The sequence below is a fragment of the Rhincodon typus genome, chromosome 25, assembly GCF_021869965.1.
Source record: "Rhincodon typus isolate 14 chromosome 25, sRhiTyp1.1, whole genome shotgun sequence".
In the NCBI taxonomy this organism is placed as follows: domain Eukaryota; kingdom Metazoa; phylum Chordata; class Chondrichthyes; order Orectolobiformes; family Rhincodontidae; genus Rhincodon; species Rhincodon typus.
This window is the reverse complement of record NC_063356.1, coordinates 13,206,089-13,225,855: the sequence shown is the minus strand read 5'-3', so window position 1 is coordinate 13,225,855 and position 19,767 is coordinate 13,206,089. Positions and strand designations below refer to the sequence as shown.

At 40.2% G+C, this 19,767-nt stretch overlaps 1 protein-coding gene across 1 annotated transcript in view; it reads left to right on the top strand.

Annotated features, from left to right (window-relative positions):
• The window catches only part of LOC109917856 (plasma membrane calcium-transporting ATPase 1-like), a 123,747-nt gene that overhangs the window by 85,529 nt on the left and 18,451 nt on the right, over nt 1-19,767 (top strand). The window contains exons 15-19 of the mRNA XM_048611820.1: nt 7,131-7,322; nt 8,437-8,650; nt 13,906-14,117; nt 16,958-17,065; nt 17,515-17,697. Coding sequence (XP_048467777.1) covers nt 7,131-7,322; nt 8,437-8,650; nt 13,906-14,117; nt 16,958-17,065; nt 17,515-17,697 — 909 coding nt within the window. The remainder of the gene's footprint in view (nt 1-7,130; nt 7,323-8,436; nt 8,651-13,905; nt 14,118-16,957; nt 17,066-17,514; nt 17,698-19,767) is intronic.

Below are 19,767 nucleotides of genomic sequence, written 5' to 3'. Positions count from 1 at the left end.
CCAGTTCACTTTGGGCTTTGCCGCAGCTGTGCAGGTGGTCAGAAGTAAAAACTGAAATGCTGCAAATCAGAAATTGCTGGGAAAGACTCAGCGGGTCTGGCAGCATCTGTGGAGAGAAACATTTCAGGCCCAGTGACCCTTCTTCAGAAGGAGGTCAGAAATGTTGGCTCTGAGAGCAGTATTGTGCATTCAAATGGAAAGCAATTAGTAATGAGGGTCATTGCTTAAGAGGCTGGAGGTGTTCTGTAGAACAGCCACTCAGTCTTGCATTTGGTTTGCAATTGCAGTGGAGGGTGAATTTTAAGCAATGAATATGATAGGCCTGATTGAAAGAGATAAAATTGGAAATAGAAGGTAAATTGCTGCTTTGCCTGGAAAGTGAGTTTGGGACCTTGAACTTTGAGAAAGGGAAGTGGTAAGTATTATACTTTCTGCAGTTATATGGGACGTTTCCATCAGGGTGGGGTGGCACGATGGCTCAGTGGTTACTGCTGCTGCCTCACAGTGCCAGAGACCCAGGATCTATTGCAGTCTCGGGCGACTGTCCATGTGGACTTTGCACTTTCTCCCCACGTCTGTGTGGGCTCCCTCCAGGTGCCCGGTTTCTCCCCCAGTCCAAAGATGTGCAGGTTAGGTAGATTGCAGGGTTACAGAGATACGGCAGGGGAGTGGGTCTAGATGGGCTGCTCTTCAGAGAGTTGGCTTGGACTTGATGGGCAAAATGGCCTGCTTCCACACTAAGTATTCTATGGTTCGATGGTGTGAAGAGGTGTTGATAGTGAACAGCTGGAGGAACAGCACCTCCTTTTACAGCCTTTATGACACAATATTGCGTTCAAAAAGCTCCAACCATGAACTCTATCCTCCATTTTGATTAGCCCTCCCCATGTCTAGATTGCGTAGAGCTGTGTCCTACTTTCTGTTTTTAACACTTAGAGTCATAGTCATACACTTGCAATTAACACCTCCTGTCCATCTAAATCTTTTCTCTGAGCATTAGCACTGACTTTGCCTTTCACTGTTGAGTACCGTCTGTTCGATTTTTCTCATTTTCCCCCCCTACCCCAAACTTTCTCACTGCACTTTTCGAACCCCCTTTAGTTTCCAAGGAGTAATATTGGATACAAAACATTAACTCCAAGTCACACAATCCTTACAGTGCAAAAGGAGGCCGTTATGCCCTCACCAGCTCTTCAAACCACCATCACCACCTAGTACCAATCTCATACCTACACCACATACTCATGAACACCATTTCTGTCCAAATAATGATCCGGTGCTCTCTCAAATGTCTTAAATGAGTCCTATGTATTCACTATGAAAAAGTTCTTTTTTCTCACGTACTCTTGTTTCTTCTGCACATCCCTTTAAACTTTATGCTCTCTCATTCTTTGATTTATTATTTGTCATGTTATTTGTTTTCCATGCCGTACAGGCAGATCATGCCATACAGACTGCATAGGGGTAATAGAACAGAGCATGAAATAATATGTTACGGCTGCAGAAAAGGTGCATAAACAGTGAGGTCAACTTTAAATTTGAAATTTGAGCGGTCCATTCAGAAGTCTAATAACAGCAAGGAAGAAGCTGTTCTTTCACCTGTTGGTACGTATGTTTAAACTTTTGTACCTTCTGCCCAATGGAAGAGGTTGGTAGAGGTTATAACCAGGGTGGGAGGGGTCTTTGATGTTTGCTGCATTTCCGTGGCAACAGGCAGTATAGATGGACTCAGTTGATGGAACGTTGACTTATGTGATGGACTGGGCTGTGTTCATAACTCTGCAGTTTCTTACGGTCCTGGGCAGAGCAGTTGCCATACCAAGCAGTGAAGTATCCCGATAGAAGGCTTCCTGTGGTGCTTCCATAAAAATTGGTAAGAGTCTTGATGGATATGCCGAATTTCCTTAGCCTCCTGAAGAAGTAGAGGTGTTGTGCTTTCTTGACCATCGCACCTTGACCAGGACAAATTGTTGGTGATCGTGACTCCAAGGAACTTGCCACTCTCGACCATCTCCACCTCGCTCCATTGATGTAGTAGGGGTGTGCCCTCCTTGCTTCCTGAAGTCATTGACCAGCTGTCATGAGGAACGTTTGAGGACTCTGGGACTATACTCATTGGAGAGTCTAATTGAAACTTACAGAATACAGAATGGCCTGGACAAAATGGATGTTGGGAAGATGCTTCCATTGGTAGGAGAGTCTAGGACCCGAGGGCACAGCCTTAGAGTAAAGGGAAGGCCTTTTAGAACAGATATAAGGAGAAACTTTTTCAGCCAGAGAGTAGTGAATCTATGGAATTCACTGCCGCAGAAGGCTGTGGAGGCCAGGTCATTGAGTACATTTAAGACTGAGATAGATAGGTTCTTGATTATCAAGGGGATCAAGGGTTACGGGGAGAAAGCAGGAGAGTGGGGTTGAGGAACTTATCAGCCATGATTGAATGGCGGAGCAGACTCGATGGGCTGAATGGCCTGATTCCTGCTCCTATGTCTTATGGTCTCGTTTTTCTGGCATTAAGGGAGAAATTGTTATCTTTACACCACACCACTAAGCACTGTACACTTTATAAGCAGGAACAGTGACCCCCCTATCATCTTTATCCAGCTTGCCCATTATTTTGAAAACATTTATCAAATTTCCTTTCAGCGTTATCTCTAAGTGAAACATCCCAATCTCCTTAATCTATCCTTTAAAACTAAAGTTTCTCATTCCTGCAGCATACTTGTGATCTTGGAGCACTTCTTCATTCTCTCCAATGCCTTTACATGTGTACATTAATATGGCATGCACATCTGTACACTGTTCTATAGCTGAGGTCCAACAGGTGTCTTGCACAAGTGCATCATCACCACCTTCTCTTGTACCCTGTGCCTCTATTGATAAATCCAAGGACACTGTGCTTTATTTACTGCTCTCTCCACATGTCCTTCTACCCTCAATGAAAATCATCTGCCACCTATCTGGCCACACCAGCCTATCAATATCCTTTTGGAGTTCCACACTGTCCTGCTCTCAATTCTGCCAAGTTTTGTGATACCTGCAGGCTTCGAAATTGTCTCCTCCATGCCAAAATCCGGACCACTAATATACAGCAGTAAAAGCAAATGTTCCAATACAGAATCCTGAGGAAATCCGCTACGGACCACCTTCGAGCTGAAAAAATCTGTTGATCATCACCCTCTGTTTCCTATCACTGAGCCAATTTTATATCGTGTAGCTGCTGTTCCTTTTTATGCTATGACCCATAACATCCCTCAATGGGACTGTTGCGTGGCGCTGCAACAAAAGTCTCAAGGTCCTTTCTATTACCTCCAAAGTTAGTTAACCATGATCTCTTCTTCAGAAATCCATGCTGACTCTTCCTAATCATCCCACTGTCCTCTTATTCTCTTTACTTCAAGTCTTCAGTACCACACAACTTTGCTTGGAAACTAGAATCTGATTGTGAACGTGGCACGTGTGAGTACACACACAGACACAGGCACACAGGTGTACAGATTAATCTGAACCCTAGTGTCAGACTGTGATTGATGTGAAGCCCATGAAACAATAAAAATGGGTCCTCGAACCTTCTCTGAATAATTAGGACAAACCTAATACACACCCCTCTTCCCCACCAGAGAAACTCACTTATATGAGAAAACCATAAGCAGCCCTCTGATAAATTCCATGCTTGAATAGGCTTTGAAACAGGAGGAGTGGGGAATGGCCCCATCTGTGGAATAATTGAGAGTTTCCCGATTCTTCCTGGTTCCCAAAAAAATTTATTTCTTAAATGTTATTGACAGTCATGAGTGGTCGAAAATTCCTTTAAATCCCGATACCTGTGTTAATAACTGATTTTATACAGATGTTTTTCAAAGGCATCGGACCTTTTTATATAGTGTTACTGTGAATTTAATAGTGGGACCAAATTCCCTTATGCTGTAACAAAACCTAAGGTGCTGTGGATGCTGGAAATCAGAAACTAAAACAGAAATTGCTGGAAAGGCTCAGCAGGTGTGGCAGCATCTGTGGAGAGAAATTAGAGTTAATGTTTTGGGTCCAATGACATTCAGCCTGTTGAGTCTGCACCAACCCTCTAAAAAGCATTCCACCCTATTCCCCGAACCCTGCATTTCCCACAGCTAACCCACTTAGTCTGCACATCCCTGGACATGGCCAATCCACCTCGCCAGCACATCTTTTGACTGTGGGAGGAAGCCGGAACACCTGGTAGAAATCCACGCAGAGGTGGGGACAATGCGAAAACTCCACACAGTCGCCTGAGGCTGGAATCAAACCCGGGTCCCTGATGCTGTGAGGTGACAGTGCTAACCACTGTGCCTTGCTGCCCTTCTACATGGGTGTAAATGAGAACAAAGGTTTGCCAGTGATCAAGAACACGCAGTCATGTTTTTCCACTCCTATGTTTGTAGTTCAGAGCAAAAGATGTAACGTAGCTATAAAGTTACGAATCGGCAGGGGGTGATGACCTTTCTGCCATCCAAGCTTTATTTCTTCTCTTTTTTTACCCGTCCCACGCTGCCTCAAATATCTGAAATACTATCAAAAGTATCAGTTCTATTTTAAGTGTCTGCTTCCTCAGGAGGAGCTAAAGATTTTGTAAAGCTGTATGGTTTCACAGAATAGTGGTGAACAGAATGTGTCTAATTGCGGTGGATGTTATTTTATCCATGTGCACTTTTTAGAAGTACTTCAGGATACTTGAATGATCATTGTCCATATTATTTGAATACAACATTAAATAAACCACATTGCAGAATTAACCTTTTTACCAAAAGAAGAGTTAGCGTGCATTAAACACTGATGTCGAATTGACCTACCATAAAGCATGAAAATTGTAGGAGGCATAGTGAATCTCCTATGTCTTTCCCATGGAAAGTTGAGACAAAGTGAATCTCTGACCTCAGAGTATTAATGATGTACATGAATATTTCTGGGATCTGGATCTGCTGTTCAATCTGGAGATGTGACTTTGGCCCAGAATGTTGACATCCAAATAAAATGCACGTGCCAGTGAGAAGATTCTTGGCATCAGATTAGAGGAGGGATGTAAAGGATTTAGAGGTTTCAGGAAAATTTCTAACAATGTTTCCATGGATGAAGGATCGCACTTCCATGGATAGCTTAGAAAAGCTGGGGTTGCTGTGTCTTGAGAAAAGTTTCTAAGGGGAGATTTGATGGAGGTATTCAAAATCATGAGAGTTCAAGACAGGGTAGATAGGGAGCAACCCTACCCATTGTTAGAAGGCTTGAGAACCAGGAGGTTTAAAGTCAAAATTGTGAAGTGTCAAAAAAAACCCAACAGTGCCCTGAATGTTTTTGTTTACATAGCATGTTGTTAGGATTTGGAATACAGTGTGTAAATGTAATTGAGGCAGATTCAGTTGTGATTTTCATTAGGGAATTGCAGAAGTACCTGAAAAGAGAGAATGTTGAGGCTTGAGGAAAGGGCAGGGGATTGGGACTAACTGGGTTGCTCTTGCAGTGAGCCAGCAGGGACCTGATGAGATAAAGAGTCTCCTCCTGTGCTGTAACCAATCTATGATGCACTGCTTTTCATAAGCAAGTTTATTTATCTCTTCAAACTTGCAATTTGTGTTTTATTATAATAGACCAACAAGGAAGCACAAGACTTTAATTTAGTATGAGAAGCTGAGGCAGTGGTGAATGCTCTGAACCTGTATTGGAGAAACAGTGAATTTGATGGGATGTGGCATATGCAAGTCAAACATCAAAGTAGCAACCATTTTTACATGTGCTGTTTCTAGGTGTATGCTTCAGAAATCCTTTCCCAAGATTGACCAGTGAATCCAGTGATGTCCCAGAGAGCATTTTCTGGATTTCTTCAGTACTTTTTCCAGATAGGTGTAACGGGCAGGCCCAATCATTGAAACCTTGTATTGGAAGTGTAAGCATGTTTTCCTTGTACTCTGTGGTGAAATATTCTTTTACAAATTAAATTGCTACACTCTCCTCCATTCCCCCACCCCCTCCACTCAGACCATTTTTTTCATCTTGAGGTGATCTTCACTTAGGTCTGTGTTAATACAACCACTTGAGCCAGCTGTCAGGGACAGATGCAAGAGAGTGCTATCTTTTAACTTGTTTTTCATTTTTCTCTTGTCTAGATCCTGTTGCTGACAGCTGGCTGATGCGCGGTATTGCGTGTGTGTGTGTGTGTGTGTGTGTGTGTGTGTGTGTGTGTGGATCCTTGTTTGTCTTGCTTGTTCTAAATGTCTCCCAGATGATGTGATGTACTGTGCTGTGCGAACAAAACTTATGTTTATTTCTGTAAAAAGCCAGGCTCCAGAGTGGGGCTGCAGCGACGCCCGTACAGCTGATCCTGTACTTGCAGCGGATTGAAACATTTCCTGTGATTATAGCATTGATATTGGCATGATAACTCCTGTTCCAGTGCTGCCACGCTGAGACTGAAGGAATTAAATATTGATGCCCACTGCCACCTACAGGCGCTACATAGCAACGAATGGTCTCAGCAGTTTAATTTATTCCAATCTTAAGAACTGATTTGGTTCTGCTAAGCAGTACAGCTGTATCCTCTGCTTTTGGTTTCTCTGTATATGAAAAGACCTCTTCATTCTCGATACAGGACTCTTGACTGCCAGAACTGCATATTGGCTATTTGAGGGTATGTGGCAAGTAAGGCTTCCTGCCGAAAGAATGAAGTTGCAAAATTAAATATAAAAGGAAAATTGAATTTGAGCCCCATTGGCCTTTTTAAAAGTTAATCAGTCACCATTGCAGGGGTGAACAGTGTCAACCATTAAGAGCTTCTTCAACCACTCTTGGTTCCACACTCAGGGATTTCTGGCTTCCTAATTATACTTCAGGTCCTACACCCTCTTCAAGGCCTTTTGAAAAGGAATGCCATTTGGCACCTGATATGTTACGTTTAGATTATCTCTTGGTCATTATCACATTACTGTTTGTGAGACCTTGCTGTGTGCAAAATTGACTGCAGTATTTCCAACATTTCGAAATGTTTCCAATGCACTTAATTGCTTATAAATTAATTTGAGATATCCTGAAGTCATGAAAGGCACTGTATAAATATGTCTGTCCTTTAGGTAGAATCTCTGACTTATCTTGCTTTAATCTTAAAGGGCATTGCGGGAACAGATGTGGCAAAGGAGGCCTCGGATATCATCCTGACAGACGATAATTTTACCAGTATTGTTAAGGCAGTGATGTGGGGCCGCAATGTGTACGACAGCATCTCAAAGTTTCTGCAGTTCCAGTTGACAGTAAATGTGGTTGCAGTCATTGTGGCATTTACTGGTGCTTGTATTACCCAGGTATGCCCTTACACAAAGCAACACTTTGTTGAATGAAATTAATTTCACTCTGTCTTATTATTTAGCTTAGCTATATTTTCTTTGTATTTAAGTGTGACCATTCTTAATGTATTGTGTGTTTACTGTGTTCTCCTCAATTCCGAGTTTCGTGATCAGAGTGTTCTTGTTGTAGCATCATTGGGTTTCATTTGATAAGTCACTGCAAGTCCCTATTTATAGGCTAACTTATAATATCAGTGTGATAGTCTGATTGTTTGAAGTAATTTTGGAGGATTTCAAAAATAAAGACAAAAACGTTTGCAAAAGTAGCAGTAATAACAGCAATGAGGCAATAACAAGTCAGCAGGTTATAACCAGTGAACTCTCCTTTGACTGACTTATTTACAACCAGATCCTGATTATTGTTAGATGCAGTATTTAAAAATAGAAGTATTACTATGTACTGTAAATTGGGCAGTATGTAAGGCAGACAGGAAAAGTAAATTGCTGTACAGCACAAAATGTAATTGCTTTGTTCAAAAAAGAATGGAGACAGAAAGCAGAAAACTATAGGTTAGTCTGCTCAACATCTGAGGGATGCTGTATGAAGCTATTATTAAATGTTATTACAGTTCACTTGGATTCAAACTAAAGAGGAATTAAAATGGTTTTGTGAAAGACAAATCCTGTTTAACCAATTTATTAAAGAAATACAATGTGCTTTGGATAAAGGGTATCGTGGATAGGTGAGAATATGGAGTAACCTGACCAACTATGATCTTATTGCAAGGTGGAGCAAGTGGCATAGCCTGTTCCAAGTCGGTATGTTTTTTCCTTACTTTGTGACGTGTATTTAGGAAGAACTTCCTAGTGTAAGCCTCCATTTTAGCTAAAGGATAAACTAGATGAGCTCTACAGGAGACCACAATCACTGAGTTACTGATAGTTTTAGAGTAACATTGGAAATGTGCTTATAGCCAAGGCAAGAAGTGGTAAGGCCACATTGAGAACTAAGGTAATGTCAGTGGATGAAATGTGACCCATGATGTAATTCCTTTAGCATTTGTGATACAGCAGCAATTTTATTTTAAACAAAACAAAGCAGTGGATTTATTTCTTTATTATTCTCAACCAGGATTCTCCACTTAAAGCTGTTCAGATGCTCTGGGTAAATCTGATCATGGACACGTTTGCTTCTTTGGCTCTGGCAACCGAACCACCAACAGAATCTCTTCTGCTTCGCAAGCCTTATGGCAGGAATAAGCCACTAATCTCTCGGACAATGATGAAGAACATCCTGGGTCATGGGGTTTATCAGCTCACTATTATCTTCACACTTCTCTTTGCAGGTCTGTGGATCCATTAGTACGTTTGCTTTCTTTGTATTTAATTTCAACAACAAAACCTGAGTAAAGCAATTAACTTGGAGCTGTGCATGTATCCTGGGGGGAAGTGTTTTTTAAAATCTGTCACAACACTCTACAGAGTGGTAAAGCACTAATATAAACAGCTTCTCATCCAACATTACTGAAACCTTTTCAGCAATCTGGAAGCAAAAATCCATGGTTGCTTTTAAATTTTAATTTCAAGTCTTCCGTCACGGTTGAGTATAGTTCAAACATTGTGATGCAGTATTACACAACTGCAATTGTTTCACTTAGTCATTTAATTATTTCCTATTGCAATCACTGAATCAACATCCGGAGTTTGCCATTGACCAGAAACTTAACTGGACCAGTCAGTTAAAAACAATATGGTTACACAAGCAGTTCAGAAGCTGGAAATTCCGTAGACTGCAACTTACGGTCTGACTCCCCAAATTCTTGGAATGAGTCCAGCTCCAACAACATTCAGGAAGCTTGATCCATCCAGGACAAAGTAGTCCACTTGATTGGCAACCCATCCATCATATTGAGCTATCATTCCTACCACCGCTGTCACATAGTGGCAGTTGTGTGTATTACATACAAGATGCATTTATCTCAACCTATCATCCTTCCTTTGATTGTATCTTTCAAATTCATTTAAAAAAAAACATCTAGAAGGTCCGGTGTTATGTGAGAACTCTACCTCCTCCAAGCCACACACCATCCTGACTTGGAACTAAATCGCTGTTCCTTCACAGTCACTGGCCTAAATCCTGGAAACTGTTAGTTAAACCACAGGGATTGCAGTGGTTCCAGTTGGTGGCTCACCACTGCTATGGGGCAATTAATGATGGACAATAAATGCTGGCCTAGTGAGTGAAGCCTGCATCCGATGAAAGAATAAATTTTAAACTATAAATGTGTTTTGTTCCCAGTGTGCAGAGCCATGTCAAACTTGATACTAGAGTATCCTCCTATAAGCACTGTCCAAAGAGCAAGTGTATGTATTTATGTCAACTTGTGAATATGAATTGTCATTATAGTATTCTGCAACTGTAGAGAAGAACTTAAGAGCTAGGAGCTGGCATAGGCAATTCAGCTCCTTGAGCCTGCTGCAACATTTGATACAATTGTGGCTGAGCTCATCTTGGCCTCAACTCCACTTTCCTGTCTGCTCTCCATAACCCTTTACCCCATTACTCATTACAAATCTGTCTATCATCTCCTTAAATTTACTGAATGGCCCAGCATCCACCGCACTCTGGGGTTGTGAATTCCACAGATTTATGATCCTCTCAAGACAAGTAATTTCTCCTCATCCCTGTTTCAAATCTACCAGTCCTTATCCTAAAACTATGACCTCTTGTTCTAGATTGCCCCACATGTGGAAACATCCTCTACGTCTACTTGGTCAATCCTCTTTAACATCTTGTAAACCTCAATTAGATCTCCCCTCATTCTTCTAAACTCAGTCATTGTGTAAACCAAATAAACCAAAGTCTTTCCATCCTTAAAAGTAAATTAAGATAGGATCTGCTGTGTGAGACAAGTAGAATGTGCATTTTTTTGTGCCACAATTAGCAATTCGTATAAATCACATTGACCAGGATATGTAAAGACTCCTTGTTCATAGCCCTCTTGGGAGTACAGTGTTTATTTTGGGTATTGAGCCACAGGGAAAATATCTTGCCCTTGTGAATATTCTAAGCATGAATTAACAGAATTTCACTAAGTCTTCTTAAAAGATTAAATTAAGAAGAAAGATTGAATAAACTTGACACCTACTCTTAATCACCTCTGAATTTCTAAACTTAGTGTGTTTCAAATAGAGTTAGATTATTTTGAAATGAAATAATGAAGCATTTTTCTTAGAGGGTGGTGGAACACTCTGAAAAGATTGTTCACGCTGGGTCAAATATGTTTAATTGTTCTTAATCAGCTCATTCAGGCTGGAGAGCAGTGGCATAGTGGTACTGTTGTTGGACAAATAATCCAGAAACCCAGGCAGCATTCTGGGGATCTGGATTCAAATCCCACTGTGACAGACATTGGAATTTGAATTCAGTAAATTCTATGATTTAAATGTCTCACGATCAATTGTTGCAGAAACCCTATCTGGTCCTTTTTGATTTTAAAGACATCAAGGAGTATGGGTTGAAAGTGGCATTTTGGCATTTAGGGGATAATCCATGATCATATTGATGATACCTCAAGAGGCTAAATGGCCTTATCCTGCTCCTAGTTTCTATGTTTAGGAAAGGAAAGCTGCCATTTTTACTTGATCTGGCCCACTTGAGACTCCAGACCTATAGCTATGTGGTTGACTTTTAACTGTCCTCTGAAATGGCCTAGCAAGCCATTCAGTTATATCAGTGCACAAAAAGCCTCTTTTTAAAACAAAAAACAGAATAGACTACTTAGTGTTGACTAAGTCTCTGGAAATGACGATAGCAGATACAGCCCTGTCAACCCTGCCAAGTCCATCTTACCGACATCTGGAGGCCAGTGACAAAATTAGGATAGCTGTCCCATAGACTCGTCAAGTTACAGTCAACATTGTGTGTAAGGTATGATTCCTTGAGTTATGACTCTGTCCCAGACACCACCATCACCAATCCTGGATATGTCCTATCCCAGCGGTAGGACAGATGCATTCACTTGCTTGAACAAGTGCGGATCCAACAACATTTGAAGCTTGACACCCTCCAGGATAAAGCAGCCTGCCGTGATTGGCATCGTGACTGCAAGCATTCAGTCCCTCCACCACTGGCACCCTGTAGGAGATGTGTGTGCTACCCACAAGATACTACGCTGCAAAAGTTCACCAAGTCTCCTTGGACAACACCTTCCAATCCCTGCTATCTCGCAGGATACATGGGATCACAAACGTCTACACATTCCCAACTAAGCCCCTCACCATCCTGAGTTGAAAATATGTCGCCATTGTTTCAGTGTCTTTGGGTCAAAATCCTGGGACTTCCTACTTAATGGCATTGACAGTCTGTTTACACCAAATAGACTGCAGGGATCCAAGAAGGCAGCTGTCTGCCTAGCTAGCGACACTGACACCCCATGAATACATGTTTAAAAAGACATGTGACAAACACTGAGGAAACTTGGATTTGATCTTTTGGCTTGGAGGTAGGGAGACTACCATTGTGTCACAGGAGATTAAGGTTAAGATTGTTATTCGTTGATTTGAGATTGTCAAAGGATATCACAGTCAAAGTGCAGGCCTCCATTATTTAATTGAATAGTAGAACAAGTCCGCAGAGCTGAATAGACTGCACCTGTTTATATATCATTAGAGATGAAGTCATTTGAGTCATGAGATTATAGGTTTTGGCAGATAATTGTAGATGTTGAGGTCCAGACAGCTGAAGACATTAACAACAACGGGCAAAGGGATTGTAGTTAAGCAAGGTTTCGAGGAATAAAGTTTTCAGATGGTTGTAGAGCTGGTAAAGGTTAGACATGGGGCTTGGGAGACAGAAAGTCAGCATGGATCAATGAGTAGGTTAATGGATGAGTTTAAATTTATGAAGGCTTGAGGATGAAAAGCTGGCCAGTAGAACATAGGAATCATTGAGAATGGAGCTGACAGATGGATGAGAGCTTTGGCAGCAGAGGGCCAATGTAACTGTTTTTATGGTTTCAGATGTTATGAGGTCAGAAGCTCAACCTGGCAGCAGGTTGGACCCCAAGGTTGTTAACCGTCTGGTTTAATTTGTGATGGTAATTGTTCAGGAGTGGAATCAATGGCGAGGGTATATAGTTTGTGGAGTCAGCCAAAGGCATTAACATCGATCTTGAAATTCAAGCTCCGCACACTGTTCGAATGTACAAAACACCCTGTTCAATTTGCTCAGGCTCTAAACAGCAAAGAGGCGATATTCAGATGATGCTGATTGGTGGATGACTTGCCTAGTAACTATCGATATATCGGTATATGCTTTTTAAAAACAAGATTATGCATTGTCCCAAGTTTAGTTTTTTGAAGATTTAACTCCCACTATTTATATTCCACGTTCCAAGCCATGAATCACTTTGTACTTGCTCAGAACCTTTTCCCAGGCTTGAATAACTGAGCTCCACCTAAATTCATCTCCTCTCCCAATCCCACGTTTAGAAAATGCCCTTGTTTCTTGCAGCATTGCAGTGCTTTAAATGGGGCTGCATTGCCTTGCTTCAAGTTTATGTACCACCATGTGATTACCGCAAAGATTTTCTATATTGATATAACACAAAGCCAAATTAGTTGGTTAACTGCTTCCTTTCTTTAAAAAAAGGACACGGAGAACACTAAGTTCTTTTTAAAAACTCCTGATTCAGAAATTCTTCTGGAGGGGCAGAATAAATGCAGAAATGACTGGCTGATCTCTGATTTTTTAATAGTTAATCTGAGATCGGCACTCACCTTTCATGAGGTCAGAGTCCAATTGGCATTGTATAATTGCAATAAGACTTGTACAGTCGACATGGGAGGAGAAAACTGTCCGTACCGGTTTGAACAAAAATGGAAAGTGCTGTTAATTGTTGTGTTGACAGAGTCTTAAACTTAATTGCTGCAGCTTAAAAAGCTTAAAAGCAGTTGTAATGGTAGGATCTGAGGATGACTCACTGCGCATTAATCATGAGGAACTGTTTTTAATATTACAGTAGGTGGAAATCCCTCTGCATCAGCCACAATTAGGAATATGAGCATTACACTGAAGCTGTTACTGGACCTGGAAGCTTTGCATGTGCCTGATGCTTAATTGAGAGTAGCACAAAATGGAGAACTAGGGAGGGTAATACCTGGTCAGTAATTGTCACTTCCCAGAAGCAGAGTGCAATGTTAACATTAGCGTCACACCCATCATCAAAAAAATTGCACTATAGATAAACCTGATGAATTTTTTAAAACATTTGAGTAAAGTGAGGGTAGAAATGTTACCGGGATTTTTATAAATCACCTTTTTAATTGAGTTAATCTTGTTTGTGTTGATTTAGAAATGGTTTGAAACTTGTTTATCGGGTACAAATTTTGATTGGCCAATGTATATGTTGCTCCTTGATAAGTTATTTCTAACCGTTAAAACTGTTTTAAATAATTGCGAAATGTTCACTTCAAATTTGTTTTGCCTGTGTAAGGTTCTGATTAAGCAAAATGTCTAGATGGTTCAAACAGAAGAAAAACCACCAAGGAATCGCAGCAATTACATTGCAAGTTGTTAACCTGCCAGTATTCTTTCTAGGTGAGAAGTTTTTTGACATTGACAGTGGGAGGAATACTCCACTTCACGCTCCTGCTTCAGAACATTACACCATTGTATTCAACACTTTCGTCATGATGCAGCTTTTCAATGAAATCAATGCTCGCAAAATTCACGGGGAGCGGAACGTGTTTGAAGCAATTTTCCGAAACCCCATCTTTTGCAGTATTATTGTGGGCACTTTTCTAATTCAGGTAGAGCATTTTTCTAGTTGCATGTGTATTTCTTTCTGATTATTTAATTAAGTTCCTTCTCGATCAGTTTTGCAGGCAGTGAGTAAACAAAGCGGAGTAATAAAACAAATAATGCCAACCCCTATGTTCAGTTTAATTTTTTTGAACATCATACTCCGAGTACACACTGTGTTGATCTGACCATTCTACCTGCCTGACATGAAGATACAACTCATATTAGTCTCAATGCAGCATGTTTTGGTTGCTTTCTCTCTGTGTGATGCTTCTATCACTCTCGTCAATATAGACAGAAGATAACTGCAAAATAATTGTCAGGTTCATTTGTTTGTGAAATAGTGTGTTTCCTTAAACTGTAAGTGACCCTTCTAAAGTGATATAAATGTTATGTTTTCAAGAGCACATGCAAGCTGTTGTGCCCACTGCAGTGTGCCAGAGCATAACCGTTACACCATTCCAGCACCACTTATGGTCTACATTAGGAAACCCATTTTGTGCCCTTGGCAACAGGCAGATATGCATGTAACACTAAACTTTTGTTCCATGAAGCTTTTGTTACTTTAGAATAAGGATAAATAGACTTTCAGATTATAATCTTGCATTTTGAAAGTGGGATGTTTTATTTTGTGGAATAGCAGGCTTTAAAAACCAGCCTTTTAATCTGTACTAATTGAAGCTATTCCTGCACCTTAACTGTTGGGCAGATATCAGAACTATGTATTTTGCACTAAATTGAATTCTTGTGAGCAATACTGAAAAATTGAGGGCAAGGACTGGGCATTAAATGAATTGTTTGTTATTTAGTCATTATTGTATGTATAGGTATTCTTCAAACTGGTTTATACTCATCCAAATACAAGGTGGACTTTTAGAAAGACCATTACTGCATCTTGGCTGTGAGGGGTAATTTTGTGACGGACAGATTCTAACAAATGGATTTATAGTGGGACCCTCACCTGAAGGGAGTTCACACCAGAACTCAGGCACCTCTTTCTAAGTTATGCTGTCATTATTATGTTCATATGTATCAAATGTCATTTTGCATCAATTTGAAAGTAAAGGCAGCCTATCTACATTGGAAAGAACTGAAGATGTTGCATGGCTGTTGTACAATTTATTTCCTGAGCCTAAGTAGAGAAAGATGAAAATTTGTGGCTGGCAAAAGTGACAAAGCAGAGTTTTGTTTTTGTGCCTTGGTGTTCTCTAATGGAAACATCAAAATATTATTATTAGTTGGCAAATCTCTATTCAAATAATCACATGATTATTTGTTGTGGCTTTGGCGTGACGGTGAGGAACGTGCTACTGGACTGAAATATCAAACAGAACGTTTTAACTGAATTTGCTGTAAATGAGCGAAGATGTTTACATAGTTGTGGGAGTGGTGTAGAAATCCCACTAACAGTAACACTTGGCAAGGATAGAATAGAAATGAAGAAATAATGGTAGCTTGTCAGAAAGGTAACCTGAGGATTATGATGGGGGATTTCCCATCAACTTATACACTTGGATGGGAAAAATCGGATGGATAAAGGTGATAGTTCATTAAAAAAAAAATTGAGCAAAGTTCTTAAGCAACGCGCTGGAGCTGACCTGAGAGCCGGCATTACGAGACCTGGTACTGTGCAACAATCTAGGATTAATTCATGACTTCACAGTGTTATGACCAGTCCCCAAACGAAATACCACAAGTTGTTAGAGTTCCAGATGTGAAGATCGTGAGCAAGGAGATACGATCTGGCACTTTTTGGTTGGCCACAACAAGATTAATTCACAAAGGATCCCCTTCCTTCTAGATACCTTTCTCCCAGACCAAAAACATTGATGCTTAAAAGGAGTCAATTTATCCCGAGATAGTAAGAACTGCCGATGCTGAAGTCAGAGATAACACAGTGTGGAGCTGGAGGAACACAGCAGGCCAGGCAGCATCAGAGAAGGGTACTGACCCGAAACGTAAACATTCCTGCTGCTCTGATGCTGCCTGACCTGCTATGTTCCTTCAGCTCCACACTGTGTTATCTCAATATAACCAGGTGTTGTTCAGGTAATAAAAGTAACTTTTAGCTTATAAACATGAGAATAAATAATAACGCATCACTCACAGTAGAAATGAGAAGTGCGTCCAACAAAAAGATAAATATTAAATATATATAGATCAATGTCCAACTCATTATTGAAGAATAGATTGTGGGACATTTGATAATTGAACTGTTGGTTTTGAAATTCTTGGTTTTGCGGATTTATTAAAATTCTTTTCTCCTGGTTCATTTGGATCCTAATGATGGTTAGCTCACTCAGAGAGACAGTCCTTTACCTGTAATACTGGGATGACTGGTAGGTGGTTCTTCAGCTGTGACCTTCACAGCAATCTAACATTCGAACCCAAGCTTGTATACACAAGTACCATCTCCTATCCACGTGCCTGTCCAAATGTCTTTTAAATGTTGTAATTGTACTCGCCTTTACCACTTGCTTTTTTACATCAAGTTTTTCATCTAGGATTTCTGGGACAGAATTATACAGAATGTATTAGGGTAAAATGGATTGTAAATTGGAATTAGATGTGAAAGTCGCTCGTCAATACCATCTTGAGGGACACTGAGAAACTGCAGTAAAGGCTGCCGAAATCAGATGCCCACATCCAGTGAAAATTTTGTAAACTCAAATTTCAACTTGCTGTTTTTGCAAATTCCTAAAAAAAAAGACCACTTGGCAGTAGAACTTTAGAGAACTGCATAGCATTGGGAATTGTACACCTTGTAAACTAGTATTATCTAAAAATTATTACTTGTTTTATAATGTGAGACTCTGGTCCGATATATGATGCTATTTTTTAATTGCAGATTATTATTGTGGAGTTTGGAGGGAAGCCATTCAGCTGCTCGGGGCTAACCCTTGACCAGTGGCTGTGGTGCATTTTCATTGGGGTTGGTGAGCTTCTCTGGGGCCAGGTAAGTGGCTGTCTTAATCCAGTCACTGGTGCACGTCTTCAAAGCACATAGCTTCAAAATGTGGCCAGCATAATCAAGACCAAATCCAATTGATGTATTTCACTCCATTGCTGGCTTAATCTATTTCTTGATTTTTTTTTTTTGTTTGCCCTTGAGACATTGCACCATGCCCATTGAATTTGAATTACTAGATGACCAGATAAGGTTTCTTCATCTTAATAAAGTCAACATCAGCTTGCATTCATACAAAACCTTTCAAAGTAGCAAAACACCCTAAGGCTCCTAACAGGAGTGTTAGTTAAAATATTGTATCTTGTATCATTCGGTACCTCTCAATGTTCTTATGGTTCGGAATGTTTACATTTACTCTCGTTCTGCTCTTAATTTATTCAAAATTGGAACAATGCACAATATACTGATTTTAAAAAAAGTCAAAATATTATCTTCAGGTAATCTCCACAATTCCAACAAGTCGCCTAAAGTTCCTGAAGGAAGCTGGCCATGGTACAACGAAAGACAATATCCCTGAAGGAGAGTTAATGGAGGACAATGATGAAATTGACCATGCTGAGATGGAACTTCGTCGGGGACAGATCCTCTGGTTCAGAGGTCTGAATAGAATCCAGACTCAGGTATGCTGACAAATTCATAGCCCACCACAGCAATGGATCGCTGACTGGAAGCTGTTCAAAACGAACTAGACCTCTTTTATCACCCCAAAAAAGCTCCCAGTTCCCACTATCTTTACCAGCATCTTTCAGTGAATTTTTTTTTTTTGTTGTTTAAACGAAAATAGTATTCATATAAACTGTCCCTCCTCTAGGTAATGTCTACCCAAAGTTATGCCATGTGTTTAGAAACAATCTGTATACAAATTCTTGTTTACCTGGCCAAAAATAACCTCTGCTTCAGGAATTCTGCTCTTCTGTCTCTCTTCCCTCTCCAAGTGGCTGTCACATTTTTTTTTTTTGCAGTGCCTTTTTTCCTTCCTTTTTATTATTCTAGTCTTGTTGTGGGGTGCTTGATCTTGTCCAGTATAACTGGGACTTTACTTCCTTTTATTTATTTTCACTGTTTTGCTTTATTTTCCTTGTCTTTCTGCCAGCATTCTTTCTTTCTCTCTTCGTTCCTTTGCTTTGTCGGCATTCCCTTTAACTCGTAGTCTCACTCCGCTTCCCCTCCTGTTGCCCCTCCAACCTTTCCCTACCAAGTAGTTGTCCCTTCTGTCTGACCCCCTTCCCCAATTTAATTCTATCCTCGGTCTCTCTAACCCCCTGGTGCTTTCAGTCCTGCACCCCATCTCTCTAACTTTTCAATGTGGAGCAAAGCTGTCTTATTTTCTGATTCTTTGCAGATGGGCGTTGTCAACACATTCCAGGGTGGACCTTCCTTGCAGGGAGCACTGAGGCGGCAGCCCTCCATAGTCAGCCAACACCACGATGTAAAAAATCTTTCTACCCCAACACATGTAGTGCTTTCTACTGGCAATACTACTCCTACTACTTCTGCTACTACTACTGTGGGGCGTGAGTGCCGGTTTCTTAAAACAAAAACTGCATGAAATTAATATCATCTCTGTCCATGCACTTAACTTCTTTTTTTCCCCTTTTAGTTTCCTGAATGTTCTCTCATTTCAGCCTTTTCTGTTTTAACTTTTATTTCAAAGGTTGCTGCATCTAAACATTTTTCTTTTTCTCACAGGAATGGAGTTTTTCAGATAAACACACAAAAGATGTCATTGTAAAAAGAAATAGATATAGTAGGGGTGCAACGACTATTGTCTATTTCAAAAATCCATGGAATATTGAATTTTTTTTCTTATTTTCTAGATAGACAGACTGAATTTGCTCTGATTTTAACCAGTGCATTCACCTAACACAAGGCCAATACATTAACATACTTTTCTTTTTTCAGAAAAATCTATAATATATGCTTTGAAGAGCATTTAGGCTCTACTTAAAGGTTGAAATGTTTGACATTGATTCCCAATTTAAGAAAGGTCCTGAAATTCTGCAAGTTAATGATACCACAAATTCCCCTTGATGCAGATATAGTTTTAACTCTGCAGCACTATTTCATAGTTTGGGATAATGATTTTTATTTAAAAAGTGTAATGATGCAGTCATATCTGTCACTTGCACTGAGTAATAAGATTGTCCTGTGTATTTTAAAACTGCAGAGGTAGTGTTTCATAACCTACCCCTGCTTATAAGTCAACGCATATTTGGTCCTCTGGTCTGAGAATGTGAAAAGAATAAGTGATATGGCGCCTCAAGTTTGCTCCTTTATTCAATAAGATTGTGGCCAATCAAACATGACAGCCCAACTTTCCTGCCTTCCCCCTCTTTGATTCCACTTTCCCTTGCATCCACCTATAATTTCCTCCATTTGTTGCACAAGTTTGCAATGTTTTGCATATATTAAGATATATTAAGGGGAGTATTGAGTTCATCATTAATATTTTACCAAGGATTTTAAACTTCAGTAAAAGCTAGATACTTTCACGTTCTCCCAGTTTTTGAGACAACGCCACACAATTAATGCATTAATTAACACTAAGCTAGTGCTTTAAGGAATAACTTGGTGTAGCAAGTCATAAATTTGATTTCATTTTGCTATCTGCTTAGCATTTCACTTGAAATCAATGAATTGCAAAGTTTCTATCTAGTTTTGGGAAAGGGGCAGTGATGCCAGCACAGGGC